The 12,769-nt window shown below is 35.8% G+C and overlaps 1 protein-coding gene across 1 annotated transcript; it reads left to right on the forward strand.

Annotated features, from left to right (window-relative positions):
- Window positions 1-1,279: 1,279 nt before the first annotated feature.
- On the forward strand, window positions 1,280-9,253 carry SAMD8 (sterile alpha motif domain containing 8). Its single transcript, XM_009957904.2, has 6 exons — window positions 1,280-1,569; window positions 2,714-3,321; window positions 5,081-5,176; window positions 5,908-6,025; window positions 6,819-6,969; window positions 7,914-9,253. The coding sequence occupies exons 2-6, from the start codon at window positions 2,741-2,743 to the stop codon at window positions 8,216-8,218; spliced, it is 1,251 nt and encodes a 416-aa protein (XP_009956206.1). The 5' UTR covers window positions 1,280-1,569; window positions 2,714-2,740; the 3' UTR covers window positions 8,219-9,253.
- The last annotated feature ends 3,516 nt before the right edge of the window (window positions 9,254-12,769 follow it).

Raw genomic sequence — 12,769 nt, forward strand, 5'->3', positions numbered from 1 at the left:
CAAGTAATATAGAAGGCAAAGTAGTTGCCAGTGCTGTGTCCTTTTAGAAGACAAGTACAGTTATCTAGGTGACTTGGTCTCTTCTGCTACATTAGTCTTGCGTTGCGGACTGGTAATGTTGGAAGTGTTATGTAGCATTCTTCAGAAATGGACAGGAGCAGTTGGGCAAAGAGATCTGTTCTAAGATTACTAGGGAAAGTGCTTTTTACCCTTTAAACTACAAAAGTGGCACTAAATGAGTAGTCTGAAGGAGAAGGCAGTTTCTGAGTTTAAATAAATTGCCTTATCGTCAAAACTGAACTTAACTGTTGCTGTGGAGACAATTAGCTACCAGCTGCGTGGAATGGCTTAAGTTTGTGTTTTGTGTAAGCACTTGTTTCTTGTGTTGATTTCTTCATCTTTTCCAGTTGGTTAAATGTCTTGTCTTCGACAGCATTTAAAAACAGGAGCAGGTTCTATCAGGTGTATCTTATGGTTAATGTAGACTTTCTCCCAGGTCCAGCCCATTCAGTAGTGACCTTTGATGGGTGTGCTTACTCAGTGATGTAAGGTTACTTTTATTGCATGTTTGGAAAGGGTTAATTTTTTTTTGGTATTCCTGTAATGCCAGATAAAGAAACACTAGACTGATGTTAGGCTACTTGACTTGTGACAAATGAGCAGAATTCTTGTAGGTTAGGGAGAGCTTCCTGCCTTTGCCCTCAGAAGTTGATTTGGTTAGAAGACAAATCAGTAAGTTGAGTGTGTTTTTGGTGAGTCTAAATTCACTGCTTTTAGGAAACTTGTGATGTGTTATTAAAAACCACTGTGATTAACAAGTTTTTTTTTTTTTCAGTATTTCATCTCTATTTCTGAGTAAGGAAAGCTGGAAGTCCAGATAAGCAACTCAAGTTTGTTTGTTTGTTTTACTGGAGTAAGATAAAAATATGTAGTACAGAAAAGGTCAATTAGCTGATCATTAATTACAATTAATGTCATAATTTCTTTTGTTAATAAGTGTGTGAGCAAAGTAGTTGTTTTGGGCAAGACTAAAAGTGGTAAGATAACAGAAATGAGGAAATACCCTTTTATATGGAGAAGGAAGAGTATAGTAAATGCAGAGATTCTAGTAGTGGTTTATGAGTGTTTTGGTAACTATTTAAATCAAGGTATTAAAGCTTATTTATACATATTGACTGTATATGGAGTTTTGAGAAATTAAAGCTACACATTAAGTACATATTGTTAATACATAACTCCAGAGAGAGTATCTTCAGAAGTATCACTCTCTTCTTTTAGAAGGACAGTTTTGATTTGTGCGCTCATTTTTCTTCTAAACTATTTTATTTCTTTTCCACTGCTAGGAAAACTCTTTGGACAAATTGAATCTTCTCTGATATAGAATAAAATAGTGTGTGGTCCTATTAGATACAAGCTGGAAGAAAAAATTGCATCCAATAATTGTGATAAGAGCTAATTCTAACAGTAGGTACAGGACGTCTTTTAAAAAGAGAAGTGAGAAGGAAAGAGCTTCTGGTTTTGGAAAAGCTGTGCCTCTGAAAAAGATGTAGAAACTGTGGAATATTCGTGGTGGGTTTGAATACCTGTTTACTATAAACAGAAACTAAATAGTAGATTAAATAGACTGTTTCCTTGCTTTCATTCTGAAGACAGTTGAATGATGTATGTGGCACTAATGTATTGTACCAGCTTGTATTTTCTGAGATTTGGTTGGCGTCCTAGTTAGTTAGACTGGTATCTTGAGTACAAGAGAGCTGTAAAGCTGTAGCTGTTTCTTAGATGGTAGCTGTACATAAGCCACCAAATATAAATTATGCACAAATTCATTCCGTAATGGTGCAGTTCTTAAATATTGGATAAGCTTTTTATTACTTTCACATCACTAGTAGCCTTGCAAAGTTTTTTCATCTATTCCATGTAACATTCTGTGGGTTTTTTTCTGTTTGTTGTTCTAAGTTGTTCTGGTGACATGTCACCTCCATGTGACTAAAATGCTGAAATGTCTTTGTTTCTCTTCAAAATGTCATTTTGAAAGCTGAATATTTTAAAGGCTCGTAATATAATAAGCATCTATCTTAATTACTGGGATCAAGCAAAGATAGAAATATGATGGCCGCACCATCAACATACAACTAAGATGCCTCATGTCAATATTATTTCAGATACCTAGTCTTAGATTTACTTGGGAGAGGTGAGGGGGAAATGTCATGCCACCAAAGCTTCAGTATATATTTAAAACAGTGGAATATTGGACCGATAATACATTATTTTAGCTTTAATTCGGTTTTACATGGTTGCTGCTATACTTTCTTGCTTAGTTTATGAACTGCAAACAGTGGAAAAGACTAATGATTAAGCTGGTATTTGAACAGAGTAATCTTTGTCTTTCATTGCCTAGCATAATTAACAAACTCGGATTTATTTATTCTTTTAACAAAAGCGTAAAAGTAGACTGGATGCATCTAGGAAATATTCCGCTGTTTGGTAGCTTTACATTTCTATTTAGGAACAAGTGAGATTTTTTTATTCATACAAAATTAAATTATGTTTTAAAAGCATTTTTATATTACTTAATTATATGTCTGTCTTTTAGTTGGCTTTTATATAAGAAGCCTTTGTCTAATTAAGCTTCTAAAATTGCACAAAATACACTAGCATTTCTGTAATCTTCCTTAAATATTCAGGTCTTGTCTCTTTCTCCAATATGTAACAGGTCAATTTCATTGGTGGATAGAGAAGGATGATGGCAGGCAATAACCAGCTCTGCATTCGACGTTGGACTACCAAGAACGTGGCCAAGTGGCTGAAGGAAGAAGGCTTCTGTGAATATGTGGATGTTTTGTGCAATAGACACAGGCTAGATGGAATTACACTGCTGACACTTACTGAGTATGATTTACGATCTCCTCCTTTGGAAATCAAAGTCCTGGGGGATATCAAAAGGCTAATGTTGTCCATACGCAAACTACAGAAGCAACATGTTGATGTCCTAGAAGAGCTGGGTTACAACAGTGACAGTCATGTCAGCACAGCATGCCCAAGTGTTGGTTCACTACAGGGTACAGATTGGTTTTGTAATGGTGAAGTACCTCGGGACTATGATGGACCAATTACTGACTTGAATGGTGATCAGTATCAATATGCAAATGGCAAAAACAAACACTCTATGCGAAGGCTGGACCCAGAGTATTGGAAGACTGTTTTAAGTTGTGTGTATGTCTTCATAGTGTTTGGCTTTACATCATTTGTTATGGTTATAGTACATGAGCGAGTACCTGACATGCAAACATATCCACCTCTACCAGACATATTTCTAGATAGGTAAGAAATTTTCTTTTAAAATAGAATAGTAACTTGATGGTTAAAGTATTGGCTGTCTTTTCTTCATTCTCCAAGTTTCATATGCTCTTGAAGATGCTTCTGCAAAATAGTAATTAGACTGTAGTCAACCCTTCTCCTAAGATTGAAACACGCATCAGTTGGATGCAGAGATTTAGCCTTCTCAGGGGAAAATAAGTTGAGCTGTTGTTCTACCCAGTTTGTATTTAGTTCTATATCTTTAGCTAATCCCAACATAGGAATTAATTTGTCCATCCTTTGATTCTAGTAAAAAAGGGTGATGGTCAGCTGGCATAGATAAACAGCCATATGCTTTTTCTGAAATCCAGATGCTGCTATGAAGCTTAACATGTCTTGATATAGAAAAACTTTTGAAGGAATATTGTGGTCTGCTAGTGAGCAAGGAAGTCAAAAGGGATTAGCATTGATTCTGTATTTTTGCTGCCTCCCCGCTGTCAACTTGTTGCAGTTGGTTTAGGGAAACTGAAGTAGACTGAATAGACCAGCATCTTTTTTAACTCTAGAGTATCTGTACTAAAGCGCTTTTGTGACTTATGCAGTACCTGCTCATTTTTTAAAGAAAATATTCCATTTCAGGCAGAAGAGAGACACACTAGGAAAGATAAAATTCTAGTTATTGACTACAGATTTAGTAGGGGATGAATGCTTCCTTTGAGGAAGTGCACTTGCACCACAGAGAACTTACTGCCTAGAGAGTTTTAAAAGACAAGATAAACTGTTGGAGAGTTTAGTCTTTGTGATCTCCTTATTCCTGCCAGTAATTTCCATGTTTGTTAATTGTTTTCATGAAGTCAGCAGGAGCCTAATCTTTCGAGTAAGTGTGCAGAATGCCCCATAAATATAGGTATAACTCAGCAAGGATGGACCACATCCAGGAGAGTGGAAGAGGGGAGAGAGACTGGGAGCTATGGCATCACTGGATTTTGTTGCCAGGACGCTACCACGGGCAGGAGGATGGGGGAGGTCAGAAAGCAGCAGCTCACAAAACAGTGCAAGGGGATTATTACAAAACTAGTATTTGAGCAGTGGTTTGCTACCCCTTTGTATTGGGGGAACACAAAACTGAGGAGCAGCCTCTCTTGAAATCCGTTGATCTGTATTTTGGTGAAATTGTTGAGTGGAAATTGTTACTGGTGCCATATGTGTGCAAGAAAGTCTTAAATATTTTGACAAGCGAGGCTAAAAGGTTTGCATGTAGTGATTATCACTGAAATCTAACTTTGAAAACAATTTTTATTTTTTCTAACACTTTTCTGTGCAGTTCTGCTTCATTACAAGTATTTAGGATTTTAGGCTTTGCAGCATTTCCTTAGTTGTGTTGACATGGCATTCTTATAAGCATAAGCAGTATAATTGACATGATGGAAGTTTGTGTCAGAATGAAAAAGATTGTTGGGAAACAATGGTAGAAGAACACATCTTATTAGTAAATCACATGTGTAAATTAAGAGAGCATACTAGAGATTTTCTTTGATTTAATGAATTTTGTGTAAATGTCTGCTGGAAATATATTATTTGAAACAAGATTATATAATTAAAATTAATTCAGATACTATTTCTTTCAGTCTAACAAAATAATTTTTTGTTGTTGTTTAAATTAATGCAAGTTAGTTTTATAGTTAGAACTTTATATGCCTTTATTCTCAATACTGGGACTAGAAAGAAAAATTAAGACTCTTTATTTTAAGTTAACTTTCTTGCTTCATCCTTTTTTTTTTAGTGTCCCTAGGATACCATGGGCTTTTGCTATGACTGAAGTATGTGGCGTAATTCTTTGCTACATCTGGCTGTTGGTTCTTCTGCTTCACAAACACAGGTACAGTATATAAAATTCCAATTAACTTGTACTTTTGATTCAGAGAAAGAACTGTAACAATTTTTTGTGATGATTGTTTAAGACTTTCCATCAATAAGAATCTTGTAAGCTTCTAATATGTAGCAAAATGCATTAGGGAGGATTTAATCAAGAACGGCGACTTGTGAATCTTACAAAGGAGTAATCTGAATTTACTTTTCTACCAGATTTGTATGTAATTTCCTTCAGAACATATATATTTCAGAGTTGTCAGTGTATACTCTCATACTACAACAATTTTGTATGTAAGAAAAATCCTACAAGACTGAAATTCCACAGGATGACTGAGCCAGCCTAGCAGCCTGCTATAACTGAAGGGTAGAAAACCCTTTTGTGTCCGTGCATATTTTAAGTTAAATTTTTACCAATTTGTTGATTTTTATCAGTTTGCCAACAGAAGGTATGAGTGCCAAAGCTCGTACAAGTGTAGCTGCAGAGGAGTGGAGCTGTACCTTTTGGTATTTATATTTATATCAAGCTTGCTACAGTGTCTGACCCTGTCATATGAAACCGTACCTTTACAGTACTACTTAATTTTTTAATTTTTTTTTTTCCACTATGAAACTTGCAGCAATGATGAAGGGACTTAATGGGATTAAGCTGGGGTGCGGGGAAATGTTTTTATAACTTTCGTGGTTTAAAAATACAGTATATTAGGATTCTTGCAATCAGTTCCTATGTACTTTTCCCAGATCTATACTTCTGCGAAGGCTATGCAGCCTCATGGGGACAGTATTCTTACTACGTTGCATTACAATGTTTGTTACCTCACTCTCTGTGCCAGGCCAGCACTTGCAGTGTACTGGAAAGGTAAAAACTTAAAATGCTTGCAATTATTTTTCTTATTTCCTTTTTGTTTTAAATTTTATTGAAGATATGATTAAGATTGTGTGGCCATAATGTTAGATGTGTGTTTGTAAGAACAGCGTTTTTTCTCTCCTGTTCCCTTCCATGTGCCTTCATTAATTGCCATTATATGAGCAAGCATCCGTAGGGATCCTAGAAGCACTTGCCACTTTGAAGAGGAGACAGTTACTTGGGGAAGGGTGTTCACAATGTAAACCAGAGAGAATACATCAGAGGCATGTGTACTTAACATACCGACTTCATGAAGAAAGGCTGAAAGCAGAGTAATTGCTGCTTTGTCTTGTTGAATGTATGGTTCTGAAAAAAAACCAAGCCACCTATTACTATTTCACTCCTGATAAGGGATATTCCATCAAAGGTGGGATTTTATGGTTTTATCATAACTTTTTCTAGTTAGAAGAAGTTTGAGCCGAATATGTTGGAAGCTTGACAATGACACATTCGGAGGTTGAATATATTCAAAAAAAGGTGGCAGACTCTGTATGTAAATCACTTGCAACAAAATACTTGCTCTAAATTCCAGTATTCATCAGAGGTATGATGAAAACAACTAGTAATTGTAGTTACTAATGCAACTCACTGCCACAGTAAAATCCAAAGATCTGCTAACCTGTGTTTTAGTAAAAACATGATAAATGGTATTAAACATACGTAGTGCTATACAGCTGTCTTCAAGCATATACTGTTTGGGCAGTGGGGTTGGCACTTACTAAAGGTTAATGTCATTGTCTTTTAGTTGTATGGCAATGTTTGGGCAAAACTCCAGCGGGCGTTTGCAATATGGAGTGGCTTTGGAATGACTCTGACGGGAGTACATACGTGCGGCGATTATATGTTCAGTGGCCACACTGTCGTCCTGACCATGCTCAACTTCTTTGTCACAGAATGTAAGTATAGAGTTTCGATACTTAAATGTCCTTAAGTGCTAAGAATGTGTACTGCTTGCTGTCAACCAAGGGTGCAAGAGTGTAAATACTTAAATGTCTTTAAGTGTTAAGAATATCTGCTGCTTGACCTCCTCAAGAAGTTCAGAGTGTAACATTTAAGCAAACAAACATAAACGCAGATTGCTGTGTTCTTTCTCAGGTTTCTGACAGTTCACTGCAGACAGGAAAGGAACAGCACCACCTAGATTAATGGAAGGATGAAGTGAGGCACATTTGAAAGAACACATGAGCCAAGAAAATGAGAAAGACTTTCTAGCTTGCTACTGGGACAATACTTACGATTGTCTGTTCCTATATACTTCTCTAGTATCTGCTACTCACCGTTGTCAGGCAAAATACGTGGCTAGGTGGCTGTATGTTTAGTATAATCCATAAAACCAGAATACCAAACCTCATGAGTGGGTATATATGAAACAATAGTGCTCTTCTGTAAATACAAAGTGTGATTTGGTACATTATGTAGCAAGCTAAGATAATTAGTTTGAGTTCACCTGTGATGGAATGACTGCAATAACAGAGTAATTTATGACATTTTTCCTCTTATTACATAAGGCATGATTTTCATTAAAAGAAGTTGGCTGAACAAAGAATTCTGCTTTGCATGGTCCTAAAGCATTTTAGGAAGCTCTGTTAATCCAGAAATGCATAATAGCTGTGTTTGTAAATGAAGTCATGAAATGATAGACATTTATAACTTGTGTGGTTGTTTTCACTGAATTTATTGGACGTGTAGATGTAAACAAATATTTCCAGATGAAGACAGTAACTTCATCACATTTTTGGATGAAAAATCTGTATAAAAACTTGCAATGCCTAGGCCTGGGTTTTGTAATGATCCAGATTTTTGAGACATTCAAGGTTAGTCACTTTCTGTTTTCTCCTAGATACACCAAGGAGCTGGAACTTCTTGCACACCTTGTCCTGGGTCCTGAATCTCTTTGGAATCTTCTTCATTTTGGCTGCACATGAACATTATTCTATAGATGTCTTCATTGCCTTTTACATCACTACAAGACTCTTTTTGTATTACCATACGTTAGCTAATACTAGAGCATATCAGCAGAGTAGGAGAGCAAGGATCTGGTTTCCGATGTTTTCTTTTTTTGAATGCAATGTTAATGGTACTGTTCCCAATGAGTACTGCTGGCCCTTTTCAAAACCTACTATACTGAAAAGGTTGATTGGCTGAAGAGCGTGTGGGTCAATTCAGATTTTTGTGAAGCATTATGACTAAGATCCTGCAAGCCTACGTGGTGGGGATGTAAAGTAACATTTTTCGCTCTGTGATCTCCTCCTCCTTGTCTTGTTTCTTAGATTCTTAGCCATAAAATGGGGTTCCCGTACTTCACAGGGGTGTGTTCTGTTTTGTTGTTGCTAAATAGAAAACCATGCAGGGACTGGTAAAGGCTATATATAAACCAGAATGCTGATACCCTTAGTATGGTTCTATGTGAATGTTTACGTAACTTTAACCTCAAGTATGTGCTTGTACTGAATATAATATACCCTTTACAGGTCCAAATAATCTCCGTTACCTGACATGCCAGTCTTTACATTTACTGACTAAAAAATTAGAACTTTATGAAGAGTTTCTTTTGAAACAGTCATAAATGTAATTTTCAAAACAAACTCTGTGTATACTTAAAGATTGAGGAGTACTGTGTCGTAATGAAGAAAGCAGTATAGTTTCTTGCTAAAAGGGTCTTTTAACTGTTAAATGACAAGTCTTAAGGTATAATTGACAGTATAAATGATCTGCATACAGATTGCCAAAAATGAAAGTCTGCCTTGTGGCTATGCAGTGATGATGTTATTTTTTTATTTTAATGAGAGCTTATTTAGTCTAGTCTATCAGTTGTCTATATGGTTGTTCTAGCACTTGGAAGTTTCACCTTTTGTGTTTAAGCAACTGAATTAAAGCAAATGTTACATCCACTGAAAGTAAAGTTAATTTAGCTTTAGTGAGTTTAAAGCCACAAAACAACTTTTGTGTGGTTTTAATTGCTTTATACCCAAACCTGTGAATGCTTTTTATGAGCAGCTCTTTAACATTGGAAAAACAGAACAGTCATCTTCATATATCTTACTGTCCCATAAATGGATGGGGAAAATGCATGTAGTAACTTCTTCAGAAAAAGTAATAATAGTGAGTATTTGGAAATAGTGCTTATATTGATATATGTTTTAGCAATCTGGTGTCAACAATACAGTGAATATCTCTGGATATATATACACAGTATATTTGTTTATATATATAAATACACAGAGTGTATGTTCTTCTAACAAGTATGAAAAGATACTAGTTCTTAATTTAAGTTGCTCATTTACTACACTAAAAGATGAAAGTACCATAAGCAGATGAGTTTTGGTTGTTTAAAAAAAAAAAAATAACAAAATACCCCCAAAAACCCCAAACCAACACTCCAAGTCCGTAACATGTAAGCAAGGGTCACACTGTGATCTCTTATGTGGTGGTTTGTAAGGGGACTATACTAATGTTGGCTGTAGGGACTTGAAATTAGATTTATGCTAAATGAAAACTGATAGGTAAAAGGTGCAAATCATAAAAATGGTATAGAACTTTTAATTTGGTTATTACAATTTCAGAATGGGTGGTATGTGCAAAAGGTAGTGTAAGTCAGCCTTGGAAAGTTACGCCAAGCGTTTCCAGCCTGGTGCAAGCTGACTTGATGGCCCCAATGCACTTAGGTTTGCATGGAAAAGAACCCCTTTGGAATTTTGCAAGGCAGTTTTGTATGTGGAGGTTTGTAACCTACTGTGGGCTACTCCTCACTGAATTGTGTTCTTTTATAAACCTGGGTTCTCCTAACTTGACTATCTTCTTGTCTTTGTAGCGTATTACTTTTGTAACTTAATTTATCTCCTATTCCACAGAGGAATTGTGCATCTTAGAGTATCTCTGCCAACTCTATTAAGCACACATACATTGTACTGTTCTGCAGACTTTTCTATTTGTAACATTCCAATTTTTTAGCAAAATTGCAGGTTTAATACTGTATCAATGTATGCTATAGCCTTATGGCTCTTGCCATCCAAATTGGGGGAGTATGCATATACTTAAGGAAAAAAAGAGAAAATATTATGAAAGATTTAAAGACTTTTCATTTGCTGTTCTTACCTTTCTGATTTCAGAATTTGAACATTCCTTTTGAGACTTCATAATCAAAGAGCTCTATTTGTTAATTTATGTTTGCCTTTGCAATGCACACAGAGTTATGGATGCTATTTTTTTAAACTCTAGGAAACTTCTGTTCTCAGGATGTGCAGGATTGTATTCTGAGTTATAAAGTGGGGAGGTGTGCAATTCAACTTGGAAAGTTCTTGATTCTGAAAAGAACCACGTCGGTGCTAACTGGCATAGCTGTGTCTAAACTGAAAAATTATTTTGCAGCTTACACATGCAGGAGAATTTTCAAGTCCAGACCAGTGTAACGATGTTTACAGAAAGTAAAGCTATCATTTCAATACTATATATTTTTTTTAAATTAAGTTCAAATACCTCAAAACATAAGGCTTCTCTCTTTGTGCTAATTTAATTTTTCAAATCCTGTAAAGTAAATCCATATTTTAAATCAGCAATGCCTATCAGTGTTTTTTAAAGGAAACTTGTTCTTTTGTGCGGTTTCCCTTGATGCTAAATACCTGATTCCAAGATAAGTAATATATAGGGGTTGGTTTTGTGAGCACTGAAGTGAGTTAAAACATTGTCAGGATAATTGTCCTCTTCTATTTCGGGAGTTCATTTTGTCTGTCTATAAATATGGAAGAGGAAGACTCGAAAATGATAGAAGACAGAAAAATCTGATTTTACATGCAAAAGAACACGGGTCAGTCTACAAAGTTGGTAATGTAAGCTTTATTGTTAATTAGATGGAAAGAAGTTAAAAGTAACTGACAGGCTTAAAATTCTGTACCTGGTTTTTAAAGAGTCCATGTTTCAAAAGCTTTTTGCTGCTTCTCTACTGCTGACAAGCACTTTCAAGTAAGGCAGCAGGGCATCATCAGGCCTTGGATTTAATGCAAAGTATGTTCAGGGTTGTCCTTTCCTTTATCCTTCCTGTTCATGCACCAGTCTTTGCTGTCCTTTAACTTGCTGCACTTGTTTTGTGCAAAGTCATCTTCTGTGGTCTGTGGGAGCGCACACATAATCTGAATTCAGAGTAATGAATGAGTTAGTGTTATGCCAGCGAGCATCCAACAACATTGGTACTACAAAGTGCACAAACTAATCAAGTAGAAAAGCCTTAACTGAGTTACTCTGCATATACAGAAGAAGGGCAGAGAGGAGGGTTGCTTTTTTTTGGTAGTTTAGCAAATCTAGTAATATTTGAGACTTGACAGTAGTCTTGAGCTCTTATTATTATCAGTTTGGGGATCTGTATGCAAGTGATAAGATACATAGGCACACCCTCCCCCCCTCCCCCCCCCCCTTTTTTTTTTTTGTACCATATGATGCATCTTCTTATAATAGCTTCCCTAAACTTTTTGCCTCCAGTTTTTCGTTTCTGGAAGATCCCTCAAAGTAGTGGTTTCATAACATTACACCTGCATACCGAAATTAGATTTTCATAGGTGTGTTTCTTAGCAAATTCTGACTGAACTGACAAAAGCTTATGGGAAGGATCTTTAAGCAAGATTCCTCCAACTGTTCTTGAATAATGATGTAGAAAGCTTCCATATATGCTAATTATCTTAATGTCCTCTGGCAAACAAGAAAACACTTACACAAAATGTTGGTACAGAAATGTAGACAAGCCTAAAGTATTTAAGTGATCAAGACTAGCAAGATTTGGATCCTGTAAGTATACTGCCTGTGAGGAAGCAAATGATATGCTTAACTTTAAACAAATTGCTAAATACTCTTGACTTCAGTGAGGGTTACCATTTTAGTGTAAGCATTTTCTTTGATAAGGGCAAATGCGTGCTGTGTGTGGTATACTGCTACAGTAATGGGAATAGGTAATGTCACTTTCTTCTTGGTTTTCCCTGATTTCTCCCCCCCTGCCATTTACTATAAAAGAAAACATTCCAGTAGAATTTCAGAGAAATTCCTACTTAACTGAGTTCTGAGACATTAAATCTGTAGAAAAAAAAAAAAAAAAAAAAAAAAAGTACAAATATATATATAAAAATGCTTTCAGGAGGAGTCACTTAAATTATTTGGAAAAAAGTTATTTTTTGATGCAAGCATGTTAAATTTAATTAGAAGTATTGATACCCTTTAATGAGGATAAAAGCACAGGTTCCTCTTACCTTCTTTTCTGTATGGCTGTGTCTCATGTCAAAAAGAGTACTGAAGGGAAAGAGGGAAGGGTTGAACTCAGACATCAGTACAAGTCTTTTGCAACAGTTAATATGTCCTTGGGATTCTTAAGCAGGCTTGCATACTTAATGCTACGCTTGTTCATCACAATTTAGCTAGGGTGTTTTTTATTTCTGAAAGTCCACTAGGTTTTCCAGCACCAAAACTCTTGTGGAGCTGAGTCTTAATCATTAAATAAGCATTTGAAGAAATAGAAGCTGTCTTAGGTAAAAAAAAAAAAAAAAAAAAAAAAAAAGGTTTTGTGGACTGGAGTATAACAAAAGTAACCTGTAATGACTATGATGGTTTTTTCATCCTGACCATGTAGTTTGTACTGAAGTGTTGGGGAGAATTTGCAGTAATCTACAGACAATATTGATTTCTATTTGAATAATCAAGGATTCTTTTATAGAAACT

Source organism: Leptosomus discolor, chromosome 6, assembly GCF_034619465.1.
Source record: "Leptosomus discolor isolate bLepDis1 chromosome 6, bLepDis1.hap2, whole genome shotgun sequence".
NCBI lineage: Eukaryota > Metazoa > Chordata > Aves > Leptosomiformes > Leptosomidae > Leptosomus > Leptosomus discolor.